Source organism: Nansenia antarctica, assembly GCF_963989245.1.
Source record: "Nansenia antarctica genome assembly, chromosome: 12".
Taxonomy (NCBI): domain Eukaryota; kingdom Metazoa; phylum Chordata; class Actinopteri; order Argentiniformes; family Microstomatidae; genus Nansenia; species Nansenia antarctica.
This window is the reverse complement of record NC_137682.1, coordinates 17,969,690-17,994,689: the sequence shown is the minus strand read 5'-3', so window position 1 is coordinate 17,994,689 and position 25,000 is coordinate 17,969,690. Positions and strand designations below refer to the sequence as shown.

The 25,000-nt window shown below is 48.7% G+C and overlaps 2 protein-coding genes across 2 annotated transcripts in view; one reads left to right on the top strand and one right to left on the bottom strand.

Moving 5' to 3' along the window:
* slco5a1 (solute carrier organic anion transporter family member 5A1) overlaps positions 1-1,202 on the top strand; it is a 41,776-nt gene extending 40,574 nt beyond the window's left edge. The window contains exon 10 of the mRNA XM_080543263.1: positions 623-1,202. Within this exon, the coding sequence (XP_080399389.1) occupies positions 623-1,095 (473 nt within the window). The 3' untranslated portion in view covers positions 1,096-1,202. The remainder of the gene's footprint in view (positions 1-622) is intronic.
* Positions 1,203-6,141: 4,939 nt separating this feature from the next.
* Positions 6,142-25,000, bottom strand: part of sulf1 (sulfatase 1) — a gene marked incomplete at both ends in the record, with an annotated part of 25,892 nt that continues 7,033 nt past the window's right edge. The window contains 14 exons of the mRNA XM_080543605.1: positions 6,142-7,100; positions 11,385-11,508; positions 11,728-11,870; positions 11,976-12,148; positions 13,251-13,322; positions 14,073-14,167; positions 14,359-14,455; positions 14,681-14,927; positions 15,482-15,701; positions 18,051-18,186; positions 21,344-21,400; positions 21,834-21,962; positions 22,366-22,541; positions 22,790-22,940. Of these exons, the coding sequence (XP_080399731.1) occupies positions 6,142-7,100; positions 11,385-11,508; positions 11,728-11,870; positions 11,976-12,148; positions 13,251-13,322; positions 14,073-14,167; positions 14,359-14,455; positions 14,681-14,927; positions 15,482-15,701; positions 18,051-18,186; positions 21,344-21,400; positions 21,834-21,962; positions 22,366-22,541; positions 22,790-22,940 (2,779 nt within the window). The remainder of the gene's footprint in view (positions 7,101-11,384; positions 11,509-11,727; positions 11,871-11,975; positions 12,149-13,250; positions 13,323-14,072; positions 14,168-14,358; positions 14,456-14,680; positions 14,928-15,481; positions 15,702-18,050; positions 18,187-21,343; positions 21,401-21,833; positions 21,963-22,365; positions 22,542-22,789; positions 22,941-25,000) is intronic.

Here is a 25,000-nt window from a genome sequence, read left to right as displayed (position 1 = left end):
ATTTGGTTCATGAGTGTAACACACATGTACAAAATGTGTACACACTGCGCCACTCAGTGGTAGCATCTATGTACTGCAATGACATGCTGAGTTAACATTATTACCAGGGCATTGTCACATTTGGTTACATTTACATTTTTGGCATTTAGCAGACGCCTTATTCCAAAGCGACTTACAATCGATACATTTGACTGAATCATCAATTCACCAGTCAGGAAGAGTAATCTAGCTCAGGCCAGCGGCCATTGACAGTCGTCGTGATAGAAGAAGAAAGAACGTTTTTTGTGTGTTTTTGTTAACACAGGAGAAACAGTACAAGGGGGGGGAAGTAGAACTCTTAGGAGACATAGTATAGGGGGAAGCAGGTGTCTCGGGAGGCACAGTGCTGGGGGGAATTATATGATATATTATATTAGAATTGGTTATATTGGTTTTAGGGCAATGTAGGTGTTAATGCTTATGCTTATCTAACTTGCTAAGTGTCACTGTTGAGACCAAATTCAAGAAAAAAAGAAATCATGATAATAACCCCCTGCCTCTCCCCCTCCCTCCCCCCCCTCCCTCCCCCTCCCTCCCCCCCCTCCCTCCCCCTCCCTCCCTCCCCCCCTCCCTCCCCCCCCAGCCTACATCCCCACGCCCATCTACTTCGGGGCGGTGATCGACACCACCTGCATGCTGTGGCAGCAGGACTGCGGCGTGCACGGCTCCTGCTGGGAGTACGACGTCACCTCCTTCCGCTTCGTCTACTTCGGCCTGGCGGCCAGCCTCAAGTTCGTGGGCTTCATCTTCATCTTCCTCACCTGGTACTCCATCAAGTACAAGGAGGAGCGGGCGGAGCGCTGGCGCCAGCACATGCCCCCCCTGGGCACGGTCAGCGACCTCATCTGCCACGCCGGCGGGCACAAGAGTCACGCCCGCACCCGCTCCTGCCCCGTGTACCTGCCCCCCCGCCCCGACCCCCCCACCGCCCTGCTGCTGAACCGCGGGCACAGCAGCCTCAGTTGCCCCGGCAACGCCCTCAAAGCAATAACACCTCCTCCCCCGCCGGGCTTCCTCTTTCCGCATCACCACCACGGAGGCTCCTCCCATGCCTGAGAGCAGGACACGCCTTCTCCCGGCGGGGGGGGGGGGGGGGGGTTCATTGTGACACTGTGCCTTCCTGTTTCCGGTTTCCTGCGCCACACATGCGTTCATTCTTCACCAATCAGACACTGGGGGGGGGCGGGGGGGGGGGAGATGCTCTGATGCTCTGATGCTCTGATGCTCTGATGCTCTACCTGGCAGGCAGAGACACCAATAGACTGGCAGACGCCCGCCATCTTAAGGGCTGGCCGTAGTTTTGTCAGAGCCAATAGGGGAATTGCCCCGCCCCACTGTCTGTCTCTGTGCATATCATCAGCTGCAGCAGTCATACACACAGCATGTGCAGAAGGTGCAACATTACGTTTCTGGTATCGAAATAAAAAAAAGAAAGACGTCACATGGTGCTACTGTATAAGGGGCGTGGCATTACTCTCCTCTGTACTGACTTGTGGAAACGTTACGATGACTCATCAACGCTGCGTCTTCAAGCACAACTGACAAACCTGTTACTATGCAAGGTCCTGTGTATCCCCCCCCCCCCCATCCTCCTCAGTACTGTATGGCATAGTGTACCCAGTCTTTACCTCAACCCCCCCCACCCCCATTGAAATACATATTACTACCACAGAAATGGTCAAGCATAACCAGGTCGTAATGAATGTTCTTAGCAGCAAAAAAACCCTACAGTACCATTTAGGAGGAGATGTTAGTGTGTGATACATCTCTTACATCTATCATACATTAGCCATTCTCTAGCCCTGTTGTCTGGGGTCGCTTTGACCGTCTGTTAAAACTACTTACGGGGGTTACTTACTACTGGACCTCTTTGTTTTTGCTAGAGCGGAGGAGACCAGATTTCTCTGTACTCTCCGCCCCCCCCCCCCCCCCCCCCTTATGAAACAGTGCCTCAGGCTATCTGCGCCAACCCGACGGTTAGCTAGCTAACCAGCTAGATCCAATGGCCAGTTATTGTACGCTCGGTTAGGATGGACGATTCTGCACCATGGTCATTCTCCTCTCAGTCGTTGGGGGGGGGGGGGTGGTAGTCTTCATCCTGGTCCTCATCATGGAGAGCCACTCTGTGTCAGGGTGGTCTGTTACTGGAGGCGAAACGGAAGACAATGGTGTCGTGTTGTCATGGCGAGGCGACATTTTTAGCGTTGTTGTTGTTTTTGCAGAAATCAACAGGTAGCAAAGGAGAAACGTGTTTGTTACCCTCAGTGTTAAACCAAGCAGCAGGGTGTGGCTCTACCGGTGTCACGTAAGAGAGTAAAGAAGGTTGACATCTGTGTGAGTCTCTGAGCATGTGCTAAAGCTACTGTAGCTATTTCAAAAAAACCAACGTGACCCATGAGGAAACAAAAGCTATCTTTCTAAACAGAAACTACCATGGCATTGACTGCAAGTAGATCCGAGAAATGTGATTTTTAACGCCATTGGACAAAAAGTGACTTATCAATCACTTAACGTGAGCAATGCTGTACTGTACTTTTGAACATTTGGCCCTTTGTATTGTTATGGGTTATTCAAAGTAGAATAATTATGAGCTTATCTATGATCAATTGAGTCAACATAAGGTCCAATATTTCATCATTTTGGCTTTGTATTGTAATGGCGTCACCATTGTATCGGTCATCAGATGTACATAGTACTTATCTATTAGTCTTTTAGGCATTTAAGAAGTAGTGAAGCAAGCATGTATACAAGGAAGACCATTTTTTTATCAATACATAAAATGTGCATTAAAGGGGCAATCCGCGATTGGTACATCCATGTTTTTTTTTGTTTGAAATTATATTTAATCATTGATTCTTGAAGAAAATAACTTGCTCTTGAGCTTAGTTCAACTGCAGAACCCAACATAATATCTTGTTTTAATGTAATTGTAAACAAACACTGCAGAGCATCAAAACAATGGGAACTGTGATGTTGATCTTATGGATACAGCTCCGTCTGGGACTTTGAGGGTGGCTCCATTTCTCCAGCCCCACCAGTCAGCTGTTAAAAAAATATAATGGTGGGGAGAGACTGCTTTGTCTTTGTTTGAATCCCAGATTGCCCCTTTAAGATGAATAGTATACATGACATTTGGATCATTCAGTTCAGGAGTTTCAAACCCCCTGCTGAACAGAAAGATCAATTGCTGAGTGAGAAGGCCAGTGGATGTTGATGCTGTAATGTGACACACTTAGGCCTACTACTACTACTAATACTATAAGAAAGAGGTTCTTTGTGAAACTTAATTGTGTATTCACATCTGTTTTTTTTGTCAGACACAGTAAAGTATATATTTCATGAAAGATTAATATAAACAGCAACTACAGCTGTAATCCCCTCATGCGTTTTAACCACATTAAGTATGAGGTTTGTAAGAACTGGTTTTCAAAGAGCAGGTGGTGAATTTGACGTGGTGGTTGAGTTTCACAAATAAACCCCTTTTGTCTTCAAGTTCTATGGCAGACTGCAAAGTAAAGATTTCTGTATGATCCTGGTAATTGTGTGAATAATGCCAAATCATGGGTTTATCTTATCTTGATTAGTGTCTCAAATTACATGTGCCCAAATTATTATCATGTAAATATTGAATTTAAAAAAATATCATAGATCTCAAACTTAGTTAGAAACCTATTTATGAACTAACCCTAAACATTGTAGACAAAAAAAAAATACAAGACTTTTGAAAAACAAAAAAACAAAGAAACAGTATATTTGTTTCTCTGTGGCTGAATTACCTACAGTATTTACATAGGAAGTGTTGAGTTCAAAATAGGGAACAAGAGGGGGCATTGTATTTTGCGATGTAGTTTATGTGTACAACTACATTTGAATTGGTTGGTTTAAGCCCTCTTCTATAGTGCTACCCAGGATGCTCTTGCCTCCAGGGCCCAGTATTTCAAAAGAATTTCATCTGGATCAGAATGATCCTGATTTCTTTGTTGCTATTCAGAATCAGATCTATCAGCAGATCTTGAGTAGTAACAGGGGAAATCAGCTATGTTTCTGCTCCAGATGAAAAGTGTTGAAATGCTAGGCCCAGTCGTTGGAGTGGATAACTCAGAAGTGATTGATTGCATCTTGGGGGTCAGTGTGCTTTGCACTAATTCTTTGGCAGTCGTGACACAGAGGACCCTGGGTTAGCTGTGCTCCTACAGTGCTATACCTGCTGTGGCTAGGTGGGTCAAGGCGGCACACACTTTACACAGTGTGTAGCCATGCTATAGGAAGGCCTGGACTACTCTTCTCTTCTCATACGGATGACTTCAGGTAGACTGTAGAGATGCTTTCTGTTTCTTTCTTTCTTTCTGATCAGTATTTTATCAGAACGTGTATTCATTTCATGGACTGAAGCTGTTTTCTGAAGGTCAAGCTTTGTGTTCCTCAGGAGCAAGGCGTCTAAACAATGTTTGTGAACACATGATTTACAAATGCCTTGAATACTTGATATTTGTCATTAAAAAAACAGAAAATGTATCTTTGTGACAGACTTTTATTTAGTATTCAGAAATATATCCCTTGCTTTTTTATTTTATTTATTAAAAGGACTGTGTGGATGTTACAGCATGGTGAATGAATGGGTGGATACATATGTATATACATTATTATTGAATAATCTGAAATATCACTTTAAAAGGTTTTACGTGTTTATTTCTTAACAGCTTCTTGGCTTTCCTGAAACCAGAATTGTTGCGACACTTCTACAAACATTGTAAAAAGAAAAAAAAAAGAGGAAATAACCATGTTTTAGAGTAACAATTGTTGACCCAGATTGACCATTGGTTTTTAGTGAGGAAACAATATTGAACTAACGTCTAAACGTTGGTGGGGTGAGGATGGGGAGACAGGCCAATCAGAGGAGTACTGGCCGTGGCACCCTGGATGGTGACTGTACTGTAACAAAGTCGCCACTAGCCGTACTGTACTTAATCACCTCATAGTAGTGACAGATTCTATCCAAGAGATGGATACAAAGACTTGAATGGTCTGCCTTTTTTTTTCTTCTATGTGGCAGTTGTCTTCTCTAGACCACAACATGATAATGTGCAATTCTACTGTAACCTTGATTATCAAAGCACTAGTAAATAGGAGCAATACTCTCAAAGTGATCTGGTGACATTTCCCCAAAAAAGACAATTACCATTTGTACCACCAACTTATCAGTGGTATGAGAACACTAGTTAATTCGGAATTTGTGCTTAACATTGGAAGACTTGATTGGTGTAGCACCTGTGTAAGCTAAGATGAACCAAAACAGGGTGAAACGGTGTGTAAAGTTGACGAAGCTGCTAGACAAACAGAACACACATTTGTGATTTTTCCTTTCTTACCAAAGTGAATTATTTTTTGATGTCAGTTCATGTTATATTACTCAAATTCAAGACACAAATTAAATCAACATTATCTTGTGGCCTTGCAGTAGCAAGTGTCTGAGAAAGTATACCAATAATCTATAATTTCTACAACTTTGTGATACAACTTGGCAGGTTAACAGTGAATACACTTTTCAAAACCACAAAGTGGACAGGCAATGGTCAGTACAAGGGTAGGCCAAAAAGTACAAAGTGCATTTAGGGTCAAACTGTTGGGATCATCTGATTGGTCAGTGGTTATACTGGTACTACTTTACCATTAGCCAACTCCATGGTTGCGTACCTAATGTTGGCTAATGCTAAAAGACAGCTAGCAATCAGACCTGGAAATGGTTTCACCATTTTATAACCAGTTTGTCATTAAACATTATATATTAAAAACATCAACGGTGTTATCCACTTGGAATTTGTTTACATTTTAATACTTTAAGTAATTTCAGCTGCGTTAAGGCTTTTTCTTTTCTAAATATATATTTGAAAAAACAACATAACACTTTTCTAATAAATGGAAGCACCTGTAAAAAAATAAACAATAATAACTTTAATACTCATTATACAGCTCTAACTCAGACTGAGATGACATCAACTCGCCAGCTCTCTCAGCGACTTCATGTCTCTCTCTGTCTCTGCGTCTTTCTGTGTCTCTATGGCAATCAGCCGCCCAATAGCTGGCCAGCACTGTGTGTCTGTCTCACTGGGTCTGATTGGAGAGCTGAGGGGGCGGGGACCCACTGCCCTCATAGTCCAGGGCCTTGGTCACTAGGACCTGTGTGGGCTGTTGTAGCACCTCCTCTGCCCTCTGGGGGGCGCCAGTCTGGGTGGTTGGGGGGCTCCCCGTGGTGGTAGAGGTGACGGTGGCCTGCGCTCTGGTCCTCAGCGTCTGTGGGGAGAGGGGGAGGTAGCCCTGCGCCTGGAATATGTCCTCCTCGTCGTGGTCCAGACCCGGGCCGAGTTGATCCCGGGTCTGTTCCGGGCCAGACCTCAGCTGGGCCTGCAGGCTGTTGTGCGTGCGCAGCAGGGCGTCGTGGTGCGTCTCCAGCTCCGTCATCCCGTTCCCGCTGAAGATGACTCCTCCTTCGCCGTCCAACTCTTCCAGCTGCTGGTGGTTCCAGACGTCGCCCCGGGCAACACCCCCGCCCCCCCTCCTCAGATCCAGCGACGCCATCGCCGATGACAAGACGGCGGACATGGCGGGTCTGTCCACGGGCCTCTCGGGGAGGTCGTTCACAGATTCCGGTTTCCTCTCGGGCGTGGGCGGTGCTGGTGATGGGCTGGGGGCGGGGGTGGTGCGGGGCGCTGCCGTGGCCTGGTTTGGGTTGGCCAGGCCGGGCCAGATGTCCCTGTCGGGGGCCTCCTCTCCACTGCCCTCCTGTGGACCCCCACCCCCGGCCCCGGAGCCCAGCTCTGCCAGGGAGGGGTCGTCAAGCTTATGGGTTTGGTTGAGCATGTCTAAAATGTGTCGCAGTGCAAACATATTATCTACATCCTTCTGGAAGTTGGCCCAGTCGTCAGGGACGGGGCTGTAGTCAGGCCTGCACGCGTACCGGCTCTCGTTCACACTATACAGTTCCTCCAGTCCCCACCAGTCCACCTCCTCCTCCGTCAAGTTAGGCAGCTTAACCCTTTCGTCCGTCCCATACTGGCTGTGTGCTGGGGGGGGGGGGGGGGGGGAGAAGAGGAGGAGAGACACAGTCAGGGTCTAGGTATGGCAGGGTACACTGGACTGTAGTAGTGTATGATTAGGAGCTGCTCTTTGCATTTGGTCACAGCATGCAATCATGCCCAGCCTCCAGCCTGTTACTATGACAGCCAGTTCCCGCCACTCTCACTCTCACTCTCACACGCACACTCTCACTCTCACTCTCACTCTCACTCTCACAATATTTGGCCAGGTTAAACACAGCACCCACACTAAGCTGAAGCCATGAGTATAGCGAACATGTGATCTTGATATAAAATCACACCTTGGATTAAATTCCCAGTTTTGCAATATAATGCTGCAGTGTAATAAAGTGAATAAACTAGCAAAAACTGAATTTAAACCAAAACAAAAAAATGAACATTCAAATGAACATCCAGGAAACCTGGAATCAAGAAAATGAAACAAGGAAAAAAGAGGGAAAGAAAGAAAAAAGGATGATGAACTTCTGTAAAAAAGGGAAAATGTACAGGAAGAAAATGGAGCCAAATATGAACCTGTGTGGGGGGTTCTTCCAGAGAGAGAGAGAGAGAGAAATAAAAAATAAAATAAAAAACAAGTCGAATTTGGAAGTTGAAGCTGATATAACAAAGTTTTATTTTTTAAGGGGTTTGTAGCTAAATAAAAAATACAACTCATAAAATTATACTATACCATTAGTACAAGTGCAATGCCAACCCTGTTTATAGAGTCAATTCCTTTTGAATTCAGTCAATTTAGGAGGTGAACTGAAACTCTCATGAGTTGAAAGCTTCTTACAGAAAACCAATTCATCCCCTGAATTGAAATGAAATTGATTCCCACACTGAGTCTCACTTCATTTGCTGTATCCTAACTAGACTAAACTCCCTCACACCTCTGACCTACAGTAAATGTATGATGCGTTCTAGAGAGATCGATACGAGGTGGGTGGTGTGTCATAAGCTCAGAGACTCACAGGAAGGAAAGACTTGGTCTCCTCTTTGACCACCTCCCATGCTGCTGTTGCCTGGTAAGCAGGTGCCAGAAACAGAGGTCAAAGGTCAACAGAGGGGAGAGGACAGAAGTCACAGCAACTCCAAAGTGTCCATTCTAATAATGAATGCCATGAGAAATGATCATCTATTCAATGCCATTTTTCATCATCTCATAATACACAGGAATAATGATGGAGTAATCCAAGGTGTGGTGATGAAAGGGACTGCTGTTGATGTGTTGATATCAGTTCTCTATGGATGGCATGGGAGGATGATGTTACATTATCAACATCTCAGGGATGCATGAGTGAGATGATGTCATACACTATGTCATGCATTCGCATTCACATGCATGTGATGTATATTTATGGCCTGGGGGGGGGTGTGTGTGAACGTGAGTGATTTTTTAATGAATTATTTGGAGGATTATGATCTTTGTGACCTCTACGCTGCATTTCAGAAAGCCAAGGACGGCAAACATGTTGTGACGAGATGACAAATGAACGAGATGGCTAACGAAGAAAGTGAAAGTGCAGTGTGGCGGCTTACAGATTGACAATCTCAAGACAGCAGTGAAAGCTGCAGGTAAAAACATGTCCTCCCCCACCCCCAGCATGACATGGGGGGGTGTGGGGGACAACGGGAAAGCTGCTTCAATCAAAAGAATCGGGCATCAATCAATCGATTATGTGTTAGCGAGTTCCCCCCGGCATGCAGTCACAAAATCAAGCTGTGGCGCTCCATGGAGGATTAGTGAGAATGAGTCAGTCAGTCGACAGGTAGGCCCATGCATGTTATTAGGAAAGCCACTGAAGAGAGAACATAAAAGGGGTGGATACCTGTGCGGCTCATAGGTTCCTCCTTCTTTACCTCCTGATCAGGAAAATAAGAGCAATCGAATGTTAATGTCTCAAATCAGAGATGGGGGGGGGGGGGGAGAGAGAAAATAAATGAATCATTCACATTGAAGTCTCTTCATGCACAGCTGAAGTCCCTATGGAGAAATGCTGTTAGAGAATGGATGGAGAGAGAGAGAGAGAGAGAGAGAGAGAGAGAGAGAGAGAGGGGGGAGGGGAGAGGAGAGGAGGAGAAGAGAGGTGCAGGAAACGGGGACGGTGTGGGGGAGGGGAAGGGGAGGGATGGAGGGATTGGATGAAGGAAGGCATAATTTTGATTGGGTTGGATGGAGAGAGAAAGTTTGATCGGGTGGGAGTTGCGTTGGGACGCGGTAGCGTGTGTGAGCTCCGTTGTGGCTTCCCTTGAAGGCAAAAATGTACACAAGGTTATTCAGTCAGATGATGGAGGATGTCCGCGTCCGTGAGGAATGGAGGGAAACGGTTTTTGAAGAAAAAAAAAAGAAAAAAAAAAGAAAACGCAAAACAGGTGACAAGTTATTCTTTTTCTTAAAATCATCAGGCAATCGAATCAATACCTCATCTCGGACCTTAGCACTAGTAGTCCTAGAACATCCCCCACATGACGTAGAACCCATTGTCATGGGTTCATACAGGCTGGCGTAAAAAAACGACTACCCGCCTCTGGAACTCTCTCCCTCAACCACTCAGAGACTCACCCTCACTCTTTTAAATCCCACCTCAAAACCTACCTGTTCTCCCATGCATACAACCTCCCCCTACCCCTAACCATCTAACCATCTCCCCTGCCACCCCTCTCCCTCCCTGGACACTGCTGCGTTACTGTGTTCCCCGTTCGTTAACTCTGCGTTCTATGTGCTCATGTTATCTGTGTTTTCAGTTTTTCCCATATTGTCAGCGTCTTTGAGCCTCGGAAAGAAAAGCGCTATATGAATATAATGAATTATTATTATTATTATTAGATGTGGACAGATGGTCTGGAGCGGTGCTGGACGTGGTCATCCAGCCTGGCTGTGCCGCCTCGTCAACCCTCAGCTAGTTAATCACAGACAGGAACATGAAACAACGCCGGCTGGCTCCCGTGAAGTCCGACTCTGCCTCTTCAGGCTTAGGTCACCATGGCAACGCTACTTCCTAATAACCGCTGCCCTGTGGCACCGACCGGTGTGTGTGTGTGTGTGTGTGTGTGTGTGTGTGTGTGATGTCACCTCTCTCGGGGACCCGCTGGCATCATAGTGGCAGAGTATGTACGGGTGTACGGGGGGGGGGGGCGGGGGGGCGGTGGCTCATCATGAGCCGTGAGGCTGAGCAGGCTTGTGCAAAGTGACAGGCACAATTGCCTCGTTGACAACGCTCACCGAAAACACACTTGGTGTGTGTGTGAGTCACAGGGAGGCTGCTGGCCAGAACACACAATGGGCACATCATGGGGCTGAGACAGTGCTTGTTTTCACTGTACGCCGTCCAACGCCACTGCTCCAATAGAACGGACTGAACTGAGTGGTGGAAGGAAGGACTGCCCTACACTGTGTCAGATTCAGAACTTAAATACAAAACAAATGTGTTTCAAAATCTAACTCACCAACAGTCTTTTCTACAACTTTAGATAACCACAAATAACAATGCGAGTGATTCCAGTTGCAGTAGTGTGTGTCGTGTAGTGTGTGTGTGTGTGTGTGTGTGTAGTGTAGTGTGTGTGTGAGTGTGTGTGTGTGTGTGAGTGTGTAGTGTAGTGTGTGTGCGCGTGTGAGTGCGCTCGCCCGTCTCTGGATGCTGTGGACAGGAAGCAGATCCCTTGGGAGAAGACAGTATTATATATCTCAGTACAGGACTGAGACAGAGAGATCAAGGAGTGTGTGTGTGTGTGTGTGTGTGTGTGTGTGTTGTCAGCAGACACACAAACAGTACACATTCTGCAGGACACAGTACTCAATGACGATCCCTGGAGCTTCATCTGAAATGTTGGTACATACTGTCACTCCACTGAATGGACCGTCCCCGTTCACATGCAGCATGCTGGTACAGCAGAGACCGACACGGATCACAACAGGCCAGGGTGGGCTGGGCCGGTTGACATTATCAACACAACGACTGTGGTTCTCTAACAGCATACTCGGTAGAGCCTGGTGCTAACACCAATATGCTTGTGGGTCCGATTGCCCAGCTGGGACACTGAAAAATGTATGCACTCACTGCACTGACCATTCATCGGTGCTTACCCACTAACACTTCTCTATAAGCCCCTAACAAACCCACTGGACTAGCGTTGTTTCAATGATCCGTTTCAGTCTCTGCTGTTTCAGGAACGACTCAACAACACACCCTCAGAACGGCAGTGGCTTCACCCTAGTTTCAGTGTGCGTTGTCGTCCAGTAGAGGGCGGTAAGAGTAGCTGTGTGTTTACCTGTGTCTAGGCCTTTAGGGCGAGGGTTACACTGCTTGTGTCCCTGACAGCTCCTCATCTCCATCAGCTGGGCGTGGAGGGCGTTCAGCACATCTCTGTCCACCGCGTACACAGCGTTGGTCAGCTACACAGAGAATAAACAAACAAACCCGCATGACACACGAGGTGAGGTGCATCCAGTACATTCGAGTTTCCTGTAATCGGTCAATTAATCGGGTGAATGTGGATGCGAATGCAATTAATTTGAACTATTGCCACCACATTTTTGGTTAAAAACACATTAAATATGAAAAGGAAAACAGGGTTGACTATGGAGGATCTCCCTCAAACGCAGCTCACTCACCTGATAGGGGTCGTTGTTGAGGTCAAAGTACTCCAGGAAACCTGTGGCGAACTCACAGAACAGGGTGTTGTGGGTCTCGTTGATGGTCCTCAGGCACCAGTAGGTGTTGTTGTTGGAGCTGGTGCACGCACAGAACCCTCCGACTGGAAAATCAACAACAGCATCGGGTTAAACGATGAACGAACGAGTTGGCGCAACAATTTTAATTTGAGTGCATCAATCTGATAGGCTAAGGTGCAGTTCCGTACGGTTCCAGAAGGGGGCGGTCTGCCAGTGGTCGTTGTTGTGAGTGAAGCAGGTGAGCCCGGGCATGCTGCAGTCGTCTCCCTTCTTCTGCCTCTTCCTCTCTTTCCTCTCCTTCTTCTTCCTCCGGACCTCGTTAAACAGCTGCGCCTTCTGGTCCACTTCCTGAGCCGCCTCCCTGACGGACACAGACACGCGGACCAATCAGACGACAGTGACTTTACGACTGGCGTCACCCTCTGTCCTCCCAGTAACCTCTGTGGTGCCAGTAACCGCAGCGAGGGGAATACACTTCAGGGAACTCCGAGAAAATCTATCTGAGGGTGCCAAGACATGACTGATGAATGAAATCTGTTTAAAGGATCTGTTTACTTTCATGTTTAAGCTATTATGTCCAATTTTCTGTGGGACATTTGAGCCACTGTCCCTCTACTGCTCCTAAACACACAACAGTCACTGCATAACACAGCTGCTTCGTATCGGTATAATCAATTCCCAATGTTTCATGGAGCAAACTGATCAGTGTGTTTGGAGGAGTGACTGACCCAACCCCCCCCCCCCCCCCCCCCCCCACCCTCGGTAGAGTCACGGCATTGTTTCCATGAGGCCGATCACTTCCAGACACAAGTGCGTGCGACACACACACACACACACACACACACACACACGCGACACACGCGCGAGTGACACAAAAACACGCGAGCGACAGACAGGTTTTGATTCCCCGATCACGTGTGTTTGTTTGTTGTCCTGCCGCGTCGCAACAACACACACCCATGAGAACCTTCCGGAGAACACATCCATCTCGGAAAAAACGGCGCCGTCTTGATGGCAAAAAACAATCCTCTGCTTCTCCTCAAACACAACAACACACGCATGCTGTATCCAGTCACGCACTCTGAGGACTACAAGGTTTGTCCTTGAACACAAGCATGTTTTAGTGACTACATTCACAACACCCAACAGGGTCAAACGGGCATGCAGTGACCATGCAGATGGAGGACGAGGGACAAGACAATGATGGTCTACTCTAGACACACGGTGCACCTTGACTTGACGTACGTTAACAGCAACACAATCTCATGAAGTATTAGATGTGCACTACATATCTATATCTGAATGATGTATATATATATCTATATATCTACACTAATAGACTTAGTTGTTTTAGAGCTAGCCCATCACAGGGGTCGGTGTTATTGGCGATGGGGGGTGGAGATGATGGACAGGGACGACGACAAGTGTGGCAAGCACACACTTAAAGGGGAGTAGGGACTCACTTAAAGGGGTGGAGCTGGGCTTTCTTGTTCTTCAACCGCTCTGCCTTTTTTCTCTCCCCTTTGCCATAATAGCTGGTTTTAAGAGAGAGAAGAAGAAGCTAAATACAGACACTCCACGTCCGTCACGGTGACAGCTTCATCTCGGTCGGGGGAAGGAGTCTCACAAGGAATGACAATATAAAACAGATCCAAGAGTAGAGTTCTAGTACACAAACATAATGCATGGGTATGGCATCTCCTTCACAACAACCCGTCTTCGAGAGTGGGGGAAAAAAAGGCAATGAATCTCGTCGGTTGAGATTGCTTTGGGGGATATCTAGACATGGTATATATATCAGGTCATCTGATGAAGCAAAGGCTAGGTTGGAAAGAACCTCTCTGTCAGAGTTGGAATGAAAATAAGAACGAGTGCCAGAGTCTGGAGGGCACTGGAGGAGCTTTCTGGCTGAGAAATAAGCTCCAGAGTGAACTGAGCAGCTGGTATTGTATTAGGTTGCACAGGAATACACCACGTAAAAAAGCTCTTAAGAGACTCGAACTCGTTGATAATCACAAGTGCAGGCTAGTCCTAGTTTGATACAGTATATAGGGGGCAAAGGACCTTCGACAAAGATCAAGATCTAAGAGTTTACAGTCGTTGACTAAAAAAAACCCTCAATTGCTTGATAGCAGAATGTCTATGAAAAGAACATGTTGAAGCTCACACAAGACCAAGTGCAGAGATGAACCAGGTTGGGACAGTCTAGAGAGATGAACCAGGTTGGGACAGTCTAGAGAGATGAACCAGGTTGGGACAGTCTAGACAGGCGGGTGGTCACTCACCTCTTCTTGCCACAGTCACACTCGTCGGGTCTCCTCCTCTTCAGATGGCCCCTCACCTCCCGCAGGTTCTTGATTTTGTCTTGAAGTGCTTCGATCTGAAATTGAACACACACACACACACACCCATACACACCCATACATGCATCAGTCTGCTGAGAGTCCACAATTCATGATTAAGTCTGATGAGAGAGTGATGAGAACAGAAAGACAGGAGTCTGGAAGGGTAGAGTCTATGAGTGTCGGGTGTGTGTGTGTGTGTGTGTGTCTGTGTGTTGTATAGACTGACCTCCTGGTCCACGTAGCTCTTGTGGTCCTTCCAGGCTCTGGAGGACTGGTAGATCTCTCTCTCACAGTGGACTGTATCATTCATCAGGATGTAGCACCTGGCGCGCGCACACACACACACACACACACACACACACACACACACACACCATTGAGTTATTGATGTTTACAGGTGGCATGTGTTACAAGGTGCTTTGCGACAACCTTAACACCCCCCCCCCCCGCCACAGGCCAGGTGGAAAATGTCTTATGAGGGGTGACACCTTGAAAAGGGAAGCAGACTCATTTCTAAGTTGGGCTGAGGGACGTGACGTGGGTCTTACTTGTGGGTGACTTTGACAGAGTTGGGGTACCCCACAGCATTGGTGTCGTCCGCTAGCATCTCCTCCGAGCCGTCGTCCGACTCCAGGTTAAACCTGGGGTCCTCCGGCTCGTAGTGGCGCTTGCTGATGACGCGGCGCTGGACGGCCGACTGGTCGTCCGCCTGGAGGTCGATGTCGTAGATCTGACCTTCGAACTCCACCGACAGAGACCGGGTGGGCCGAGTGTGCACGAAACGTGGTCTGAAGCCTGAGTAGAAGAAAAACAAAAACAAAAGAGCGTATCATTATGTGAGTGAATTATGACAAAGTCAACATAGAAACAGACTTTTTTCATCCACTAGATGGAGCAATAACATTTCCAAACTCCCCGACACTCCGCGGCACATGTTCACCGACGTCCAGAGAGCAAATATCAGGACCTCTGCCTGTTTGTTCACCCCAGGCATCTGTCTCTCCTTAGAGCCTCGAATAATCCAGAACACTAAATCACGGCTTAGGCTTTGGCAGGCAGCCTTGGCCATCACTCCCTGAGCCATGGAGACCAAGCCTCAAATACTGAGTGATAAGCCCAGAGAGAGAGACACACACACGTTACCATAACGCTCCACCCACCCACCCCATGGCTCTGTGTGCTACCCTTGAACCAGAGACTCCCAGGACATTCCTAGACCAGACCTGCTCCCCCCTCAGCCCCCCCACCCATATGACCCCGCCCCATTCCTGGTACCACCCCCCCCCCCCCCTCCCCGCCTCCGTCCCATCCATCCCCAGCCCCCCCCCCCCCCCCCTGTCCACACTCACGCTGGCCACCAGAGGAGGAAGGAGAGAACTGGCGGAGGGCGCGGCGGTCGGCCCGGGTGGGTTTGTAGAGGCCGTCCCCGCAGTCGCAGTCCCTCTCGCGGCTGTCGTAGCTCCGGGGTCTCAGGCTGCGGGCCCGCTTCCTGCTGCCCTCCTTCAGACCGCCGCCCTTGCACTTCTGGATACGCCACTTCCCTGTGATCTCCTCCATGCAGTGCCATTTCTGTCAACAGACGACGACAAACAACAAGAGATCAGCGTGAGAAACAGAACAACAAACACGATCCTACTGTGAGATCACGGACACTGAACACTGAAGTCCGTGCCAGAAGGACAACACATTTCAGATGGGGGGGGAAAAAGACATCGGGTTTAATCTGGAAATTGCGAAATCGGAGTACGACTTTGGGTTTTTGGTGGAAAAATGGGACAAAAAGACTTGGATTCCTAGATGATGCCTAAGGCCTTTTCTCTCTCTCGCACTCCGAGTTCACAGACTCCCAGAGACAGGAGCACTTCTGACAGACAAGTCAAGCAGATCGCAAACTCTGTGGGAAAGAATCGCCTCAGAAACTGAGGAGAAAGACAAACCAAAGCTACCACATGAGATTAATTGGATCTGTCTGGTGTCTGTAAACAAAGTAGAAAACCCTCTCCTTTTATGCGCCAGTTTGTGTGTTTCACTGCCAGTTGCGTCACCGGGGTAATCTTGTTAGTGCGCATCCACAAAACTATCCTACCACCACCCAATCACTCTGACTCACAAAAGTTAAATAAAAGGTTGATTCTGTCTGAGTCATGTGTTCAGCTGGTGTTTGGAGGGGCAGACACACATCTGCAGAGCGCCGGGTGCAGACGATGGCTGGCGAGTGTGGGAAAGAGAGGCCAAACAAAAGGCCATGGGCAAGATCGGGTTTCCTGTGGAACTCTCGCACACTGACAGACAGCGTATGGGCCTGACAGCGCTGTTATATCAGCATGCGGACAAAAAGAGGGGGATAGAGGGGTTGAGAGAAAGAGAGAGAGAGAGTGAGAAAGAAAGACAGACAGACAGACAGACAGATATGTGGGTTCTCATCGACAACCACACTCACAGCACCCCAGTGACTGTATTCAATGCAATGTCTTTAGGGCGCTTCAGCTACATTCCTCTGCAAAATTGCAGACGTACAGACAGACAGACAGGCAGACAGACAGAGACAGACAGACAGACACAGAAAGAGAGAGAGAGAAAGAGGGAGAAAAGGAAGGGACAACCCCTGCAAGCTGAGACTTGGGATGGAAGTGGCGAACCAAAAACTGCTCATTCAGACCGTCAAACACTTCAGGTCAAAAAAACAACAACAATGGGCTCTGTTTTTTAGGAAATATGTTCTAGCCACCAAAAACACTACACTTTAACCACACGGCTAACCCCCCCAAAAAAACAAAAACATGAATATCTCTTCACCATTATCCCTCCTAATCTCTCTCTCAGGCGTACATTTTAGATCTGAAGTGGAGCTAAAGTGAGGCAGAGCAGAGCTAGCAGGAAGTGTGTGTGTATACAATAAAGGAGGAACGGAGCCTTCAATGTATGGCGTCTATTAATACACACACTGCCGAGCTAGCTTGTACTACTTGGTTCACATGTCCTTTCGGCAGCAACACTCCTAACTCACTCAACATGCTGCAAAGGACTCTGGGTCCTTTTAACGGGTGTTATTCACTTTTAAATCCATTGCTGCTGCTACATTGTGGCTTATTTAAGCGGTAGTATTCCTCTTTAAGGGGGTGTTGACCCCCCGGGGAGACGGGGTCTATATCAAAGGCCTGAAGACTCGCCTGTAGCTTCATGGTGAACTGAGCTACAGTGAGAGAGTGTGTGTCTACAAAGTGTCTGGAACGACCGACACACACACACACACACACACACACACACACACACACCTGAACGCCGCGCCACAGTCGCTCCGTCGCTGTCTTTAATAAGTGATTGAGTGTTACATGCGCACACTTACTTGACCATAAAAGGGATCTGGTTCATATTAGCTAGCCCTCAGAAACCCTGTCTGCCTTTTAATGCTACCTGAAAATTGTAACAAATTTGTATTGTTCAGGTCTGCCTGCTTCACGGCCGTATACCACTTAGCGTCGGGCTAACAGGCCCTTCCAGCTCTTTAATGGGCACGGATGAAAGGGAAACCACCGGCAAATTAGTCCCCCTTCTCAAACGGTGCAAAAATGTCCAATTACGGGCCAATTGCTGTAAATGGCGTATTTGACGTATGGCTCCCATAAGACTGCTGCTTCAGCAAACGGACACACTGTTGTGGAGTTGAGGAATTACTTTGCACCTCTGCCACTGGAAAAACACTGGAGGAAGTCCAACTTTTGACTGTAGGTGTATGTAGGGGGGGGGGAACTCCTTTTCTCCACACCGTATGGTATGAAATGGTGAGAGCACAATTAAGAGAGACCCACTAACAAAATCCGAACCCATTCAGTGCGTGCTTGTGTGTGTGTGTGTGTGTGTGTGTGTGTGTGTGTGTGTGTACAGTATTGTAAGGACAGGGTGCGTCTCTAGGTTTACCTGTCCGGGCTGTTCGCAGGGCGTCTGGAACTCAGCTTGCTGACACACCTCTTTGACCTTCTTGTACTTGGGCAGGCTGTTGGTGTGCTGGGTGTTCACACCGCCTGCAGTGTCCTCCTTCTTCCGGAGGATCTTTCTGCCATGAGAGAGAGAAGAGAGAGACGTGTGATGAAAAACAATCCTACACAGTCAGTCATTTCCAAACACGGGACTACACTGTAACAAGCTGTACAAATATAATAATATATAATAATATAATATAATATAATAATAATAATAAATAAAATAAAATAAAATAAAAACCTCCCCCTTGATTCTATTCGACTAGCCATTCATGATCTGCCTGGTAGTACTGTACGTGTGCTGTGTTCCAAGCTAGCAACTAGGCTACGTAGCTATCCCTGGGTGCCAGGAGCGGACCGGGCCTCGGGCCCAGCCCCAGCCTCACAGACACCGCGGTGTTCAGGGCCAAGCTGTTTGACCTCCCCTTGGCACGGCTGCTCACCCTCCTCTCCGCTGGGCCCTGCCAACCCCCCCCTTACGCACCCTGCCAACACCCTGCCAGCCCCCATGCCAACATTGCCCGGCTTCTCAGGATGCGCAGACATAACGACGACAGAGTACAACCTGTCCCTCTTTTGAGCAGTATGACTGCTGTCCTGTCTTGTCTGACGGGGGCCAGGGGCCAGGGGCTCGACCACAGCCGACTACGCTCACTGTCGGGAGCTAGGCTACTTCAAAAGACTGTGTCCGTGTTACGCTATTTATGGTTGTTTACTCGTATCACCTAGAATGTTTCTTTTTTTTACTGGTACTAGATTGTTTTCCAGTAACAATATCCAATTGTTGTCTTGCCAAGACAAAGACAAGTTCGTCTTAAGTGGAAACGGTGAACGGAGAACAGAACAGAATATCTGTTGAACCACACAGGGTACTGTGTGTGTGACTGTTAGCTCATGCCCCCCCCCCCCCCCCCCAAGCTACTTCTCCAAGTCGGTTGAGGATTCTGAGTGAGAGGAGTGTGAGGGGTTGTGGCGAGAGGCTAATCTCAGCAACTCATAAAACACAAACCCCGGTGGACGGCCTTCATAAACACAGCGGATTAATGGGCCCGTGGATTAAGCGGCTAAGTCCCTGGGGGTCGGAGGTCAGCCTCATTTCATTTCACACACAGCAGTGGGCCAGCGGTTGCTCCGTGACACAGATGGTGGCGGGGGACCTGATCTAAAAGTAACACCCCCCCCCCCCCCCCTCATTGTTGATCTCCAGCTCTCCTGGAGACGTGGCCTCTCGCTACGATGCCGTGGCCGACCAACAGACCGGCGAATGAGTGGGAACGTGAAGGGGATGGTGGGAGGGTGGTGGGAGGGGAGGATGGTGGGAGGGGAGGGGAGGGGAGGGGAGAGGGGAGGATGGTAGGAGGGGAGGGGAGAGGGGAGGATGGTGGGAGGGGAGGATGGTGGGAGGGGAGGATGGTGGGAAGGGAGGGGAGAGGGGAGGATGGTGGGAGGGGAGGGGAGAGGGGAGGATGGTGGGAGGGGAGGATGGTGGGAGGGGAAGGGAGAGGGGAGGATGCTGGGAGGGGAGGATGGTAGGAGGGGAGGGGAGAGGGGAGGATGGTGGGAGGGGAGGGGAGGGGAGAGGGGAGGGTGGTGGGAAGGGAGGGGAGAGGGGAGGATGGTGGGAGGGGAGGATGGTGGGAAGGGAGGGGAGAGGGGAGGATGGTGGGAGGGGAGGGGAGAGGGGAGGATGGTGGGAGGGGAGGATGGTGGGAGGGGAAGGGAGAGGGGAGGATGCTGGGAGGGGAGGATGGTAGGAGGGGAGGGGAGAGGGGAGGATGGTGGGAGGGGAGGGGAGGGGAGAGGGGAGGGTGGTGGGAAGGGAGGGGAGAGGGGAGGATGGTGGGAGGGGAGGATGGTGGGAAGGGAGGGGAGAGGGGAGGATGGTGGGAGGGGAGGGGAGAGGGGAGGATGGTGGGAGGGGAGGGGAGAGGGGAGGATGGTGGGAGGGGAAGGGAGAGGGGAGGATGCTGGGAGGGGAGGGGAGAGGGGAGGATGGTGGGAGGGGAGGGGAGAGGGGAGGATGGTGGGAGGGGAGGGGAGGATGGTGGGAGGGGAGGGTCTCCCCCCTCTCTACACCATATGGCATTACACACCCTGCCATCACAGCCCAGCACCGGTGACAGGAGGAATGTCACCCTCTCTCTCCCTCTCTTTCTCACTTGTGCACATACGTTCCCCTTCTCTCATAGGGCGTGAGACGGCTTTCCTCTCTCTCTCTCTCTCTCTCTCTCCCCCTCCCTCTGCCTCTCTCTCCCTCCGTCCCCCTCGACCCCCCTCCCTCTCTCTCGACCCCTGCTGCCACACATGTAGATTGATGGGATTACTCTCTCCGGGTCTCGAGGTTTCCTACATTCTACCCCTGGCATTAGTACAGCTTAGCCATGTTAAGCGATACGAAGGGGGTAAAAAAATAAATAAATAAAAAAAGAAGAAAAGAAAAAGCAATGCATCATATTCTCAGAATGCGTTTATGGTGGCTGTGGAAAGGTAAAAAAAAAGGCCTGCCGAGGGGTTTGAGGGTGTTTGACAGCGTGTGTGTGTGTGTGTGTGTGTGTGTGTGTGTGTGTGTGTGTGTGTGTGATACTCAATAGAAACAGTCCTGAGAAAACAGCGCAGGTGCTACTGACGTCCTGTGTGTGTGTGTATGTGTGTGTGTGTGTGTGTGTGTGTGTGAGAGCCACCCCTGCCATTCCTCAGGTAACACATCCCCATCCTGGGCTGCCCTCATGTGTTGTGTGTGTGCGTGTCTAGCTCCACAGTGTTACAGTAACGTATCCAGCTGTCTCTGGGCGTACAAGGACACACAGGGGGGAACAAGTCAAGTTTAGTGTCCCAGTGGCGTGACGAAAACGCAGCTCCCCGCAGAGGACAAAAAGGCACTGGCAGTTTTTGTTTCTTTCGAGGCAGACAAAAAAAGCCATTTTAAAAAAGCCTTTTAAGTCATGTCAGCGCCTCTTGTGTGAACCATCACAATGCCTTTTATAGCTTCACACACGGACCAAACATGTCTAAGAAAACATATCCCTGACCGTTTCCCAACCGCCTTCAGGCTCCACTGCGGTCTGGAGGACGTCTCTCGTGTCCCAAATAACTGGGACCAAATGGCTCCGCGCTCACACATTTTAGGGGGTTCAATGTAATGTGAAAATTAAAAAATGTGTGACACATTTTCTGCGTTGACATGGATGTGTGGTGGGGCGGCCAGAGAGGAATAAAAGAGCGTCAGTTTACCCTCTCTCCACCAGGAATGTGTCCCTCCAGACTTTGGGTTTCCGGTTGGGTTTGAATCTGGAAAAAACACAAAATGACACACAATTTATAGAATTCATATGGGCCGTTGGAGTTACATGAGCTATGTCGGTCGCGGATCCAGCCAGGAATACGCAACTTGATTATAGTACTCTGGAGGGCTTTTGAGGAGTCAGATAAGGAATCAAAATTTGTCAAAAAAACAAGATCTTGTAACCATGAATTACTGGGTTATATTGGAGCAGCATTCCCCCTCGTTCTGAGCACATTTTCTTCTGAGGCTGATAAATACACTGTGATTATTCCCAAACACTATCATTACTCAATCCATAGACAGGGTGGCGTGTTTTGGGGGGTGGGGGGGGGGTGAATTACATTCTTTTTCTAACTTTATTTCGATTCATTTCCATGTGTGGATCTCTTGGTTTGAACCGTTGGATGAGTCACTAGTGAAGAGCATCGCCTCCCTCACCTGTTGCCCGTCTTGTCCTGCTCCAACAGCTTGAGGATAGACTTCCCGTCCATGTCAGCAGGCGTGTCCAAGCCAGCGATGTGCAGGATGGTGGGGGCCAGGTCGATATTCAGCACCATGTGAGGGTTCCTGTAGACAGAAAACAGCAGCACTTTGACCCTGGTGATGCGTACAGTAGTGCCCTCCATAACTATTGGAAAGAGATAGAGGATTTGGTCTTCTTTTAGCTCTCTACTCCAACAATTTGGATTTGAAATCAAACAATACTGGGGGTGGGGGGGGTGGTAGGTTTTCTCAGCTTTAAGTCAATGTTTGTTTGTTTTTCAGATTGGGTTCACCGTTTAGAACGTTTTAAACATCCTCTCCCCTATTTTATCTCCATGTCCAGATAAAGTTCGATTATGATGACCATGTGATGGATGTGTATATGTGTATAATTGATATTGTATGCACACAAATACTGTATGTATGACTAATTGACTAATGACTGATTTATGACATTGACTAGTAGGATGTTAGAAGTTAGTCTTACACTGCTCCTGCTTCCACGTTGGGTCCTCTGAGGAAGAAGGGTACTCTGATGTCAAAGTCGTAGGGCATGGACTTGCCCTTCACCAGGCCAAACTGTCCGATGTGGTAGCCGTGGTCAGCGGTGTAGATGACGTACGTGTTGTCTAGTTCCCCGGTCTCCACTAACATCTCATAGACCTGGGCAAAAGGGAGGGGGAGAGGGAGAGAGGGAGAGAGAGGGAGGGAGGAGGGAGGGGCAGAGAGACAAACAAACCAAGACAGTCAGACAGACACACAAACGGCCACTGTAAAACAAACATTCAACCCGAAAGATAGCTGAAGCTACAATAATCAAAAACCAACATAGATATTAATTACAGTCAACAGTCTCTCTCCGTAAATATATATTCTTTACATTCTAAAGGTGTAGAAACTGCTGGTCTTACCTTCTGTACCGAGTCGTCCACTGACATGAGGGTCTGCAGCCTCTTTCTGTGGAGGAAGTTGGTGAACTCCATATGGATGGGTTTCATCGGGCCTGTGTACTGCATGATCCAGTGCTTGTCCATGTTGGGGGCGTAATTATAACTAGGGGTACTGGAGCGGGGGGTGGGGTAGGTAGAGAGAGAGAGAGAGAGAGAGAGAGAGAGAGAGAGAGAGAGAGAGAGAGAGACACAGACACATTATGTAACGGTTCTGACTCTGTAAGTGTGGCCAAACAGAACTGCTAGGACCTGTCAAATCACATTTGGCGACGAGAACGTGTTTGTGACATCCTCGCGGTCGACGAGAGGTTCAGTTATATAAAATAAAATAAATTTAAAAGCCTATCAAAACATAGACGAGTCATCGGGGGCTCAACAACGCGCCTATAAAGAGACCCATTTAACGTTTCGCCGAGCACCTGCCTGCCATCTCTCAGCCACAGGTGGCTGTGGGTTCTAACTTGCTGTCTGGTGTGTTTGACAAGCATCAATAACAGGCCTGTTTGCTGAGGGAAATGTCCTAATGCTTCGCGGCGCGCTAGCTGTTTTTCCACGCCTGTCTCTGACCATCTCTCCCCCCTCACACTGAGACGAGAGTCCGCACAGGCTTGGCACGGAGGAATCATTTGAGGGTTGGCACATGCTTAAGAAAATAATAGCTCCATTGGCCTTGCAGGCCCCAAAGTAAAGTTTGCAACAACCCCTGGATTGAACAACCCCATAAGTCATGTTCATTTGAAGTGGGGGGATAGAGAGACACTGGGTCAACAGAGAGAGAAGTTGTTGTTTGGGGAGCTTGTGGGTGTAGAGAGATGTCCACCTGTCTGCTGTGGTGTTGGCTTCTCCCAGGAGGTGATGCTGACGGGTGATGTTCGTGGGAGGTTGGGAAAAGGTTTGGCTCTTAGTGTCTGTTGTTGTTCAGCTCTCAGATTACAAAATAACCCACAAGGGGCTTCCAGGGGACCCGTGGTCAAAATCAAATCCAATCAAAATCAAATGTCAAAAAATATATAAATAATCACAAAGTTGTTTCTTCAGTTCCAAAAATCATAAATTTTCCTGGATTAAGTGCTCTTCCGGAGACAATGCACACTTAGCAACACTCAGTTCTTGGAACCCAATAAGCGAACTGATTAAAGGAAGGGCCTTTTTTTTATGGTCTACCCTCTCTCTCTCTCTCTCTCTGTCCCACCCTGTGGAAGTCTAGCCTCATGATCTCAGAGCCTTGACTCACTAAACTGGCCAAGAGTTCCGGAACACTCACCACCTAGAGTGCCAAAGGTTTTACGAGGTATTTATCTAGCAAACAATACTTTTGGTTTGCTACAAAACGAAGCATTATCATTATGCATTTTTGGGTGAATAAAGTCCCCCATGGCACTCTAGGATGTTGACAATTTGGGCGACTTTTATTTCACCCTCGGCGGCGAGTGGAGTTAATGAAGATCTGCTAGGGGAGCTCCTGTGCTCTGACTGAGTGGCTCTGCCTCTTGCCCTCTCCTCCTCAGGCCTCTATTGTGTGACGGCTGAACTCTTCACCCACCCAGCCAGGCGGTCTAATAAACGCCACAAAGGGACCTGTCTGTGGGCATTGGGCCACCGAGGTACAGGGGCCTGGGCACTGGGGGGACCAGGAATGCAGGGGTCATGGGGGAATGAACCAGGACCGTATAGGAGAGGTCACACCTGACACCTGTCACATAGAGCCAGGGCTAGGCTAGGGGTATTAGCCCAGAATTACCTCCCCCCCGCACCGCCCCCCCTACCGCCCCACCAAGAGTTAGTGTTGAGTTTAGAAAGCATCCTGACCACACAGCCGGCCCGGGCCCTAGTCACGTTCAGCCTAGGGTAGAGCCAGGGGGTTAAGCCCTCAGAGCTCAGAGAACTTCCCTCCTTCAAGGCTAAAATGTTCTGCTATGTCTTCCGCAGCCACCACACAATGTGAGATGTAGTAAAAAGAAAAAGAAAGAAGGCTGAATCCCCCCCCCTTCCATGTAAGTGGAAAGAGCATTAGGGAGCCCTAATATGTACTTAAAGAAATAAACCCTCCTCTCTCTCTCTCGTGGTTTGTCAGTCCCAGCCTCCACGGTCAGAGGGAGTGACAGAGAAGCACCTTAGGCGTGGAATGTTAATGACATTAACATCAAACCCTCCCCTGCTATTGCTCCCTTC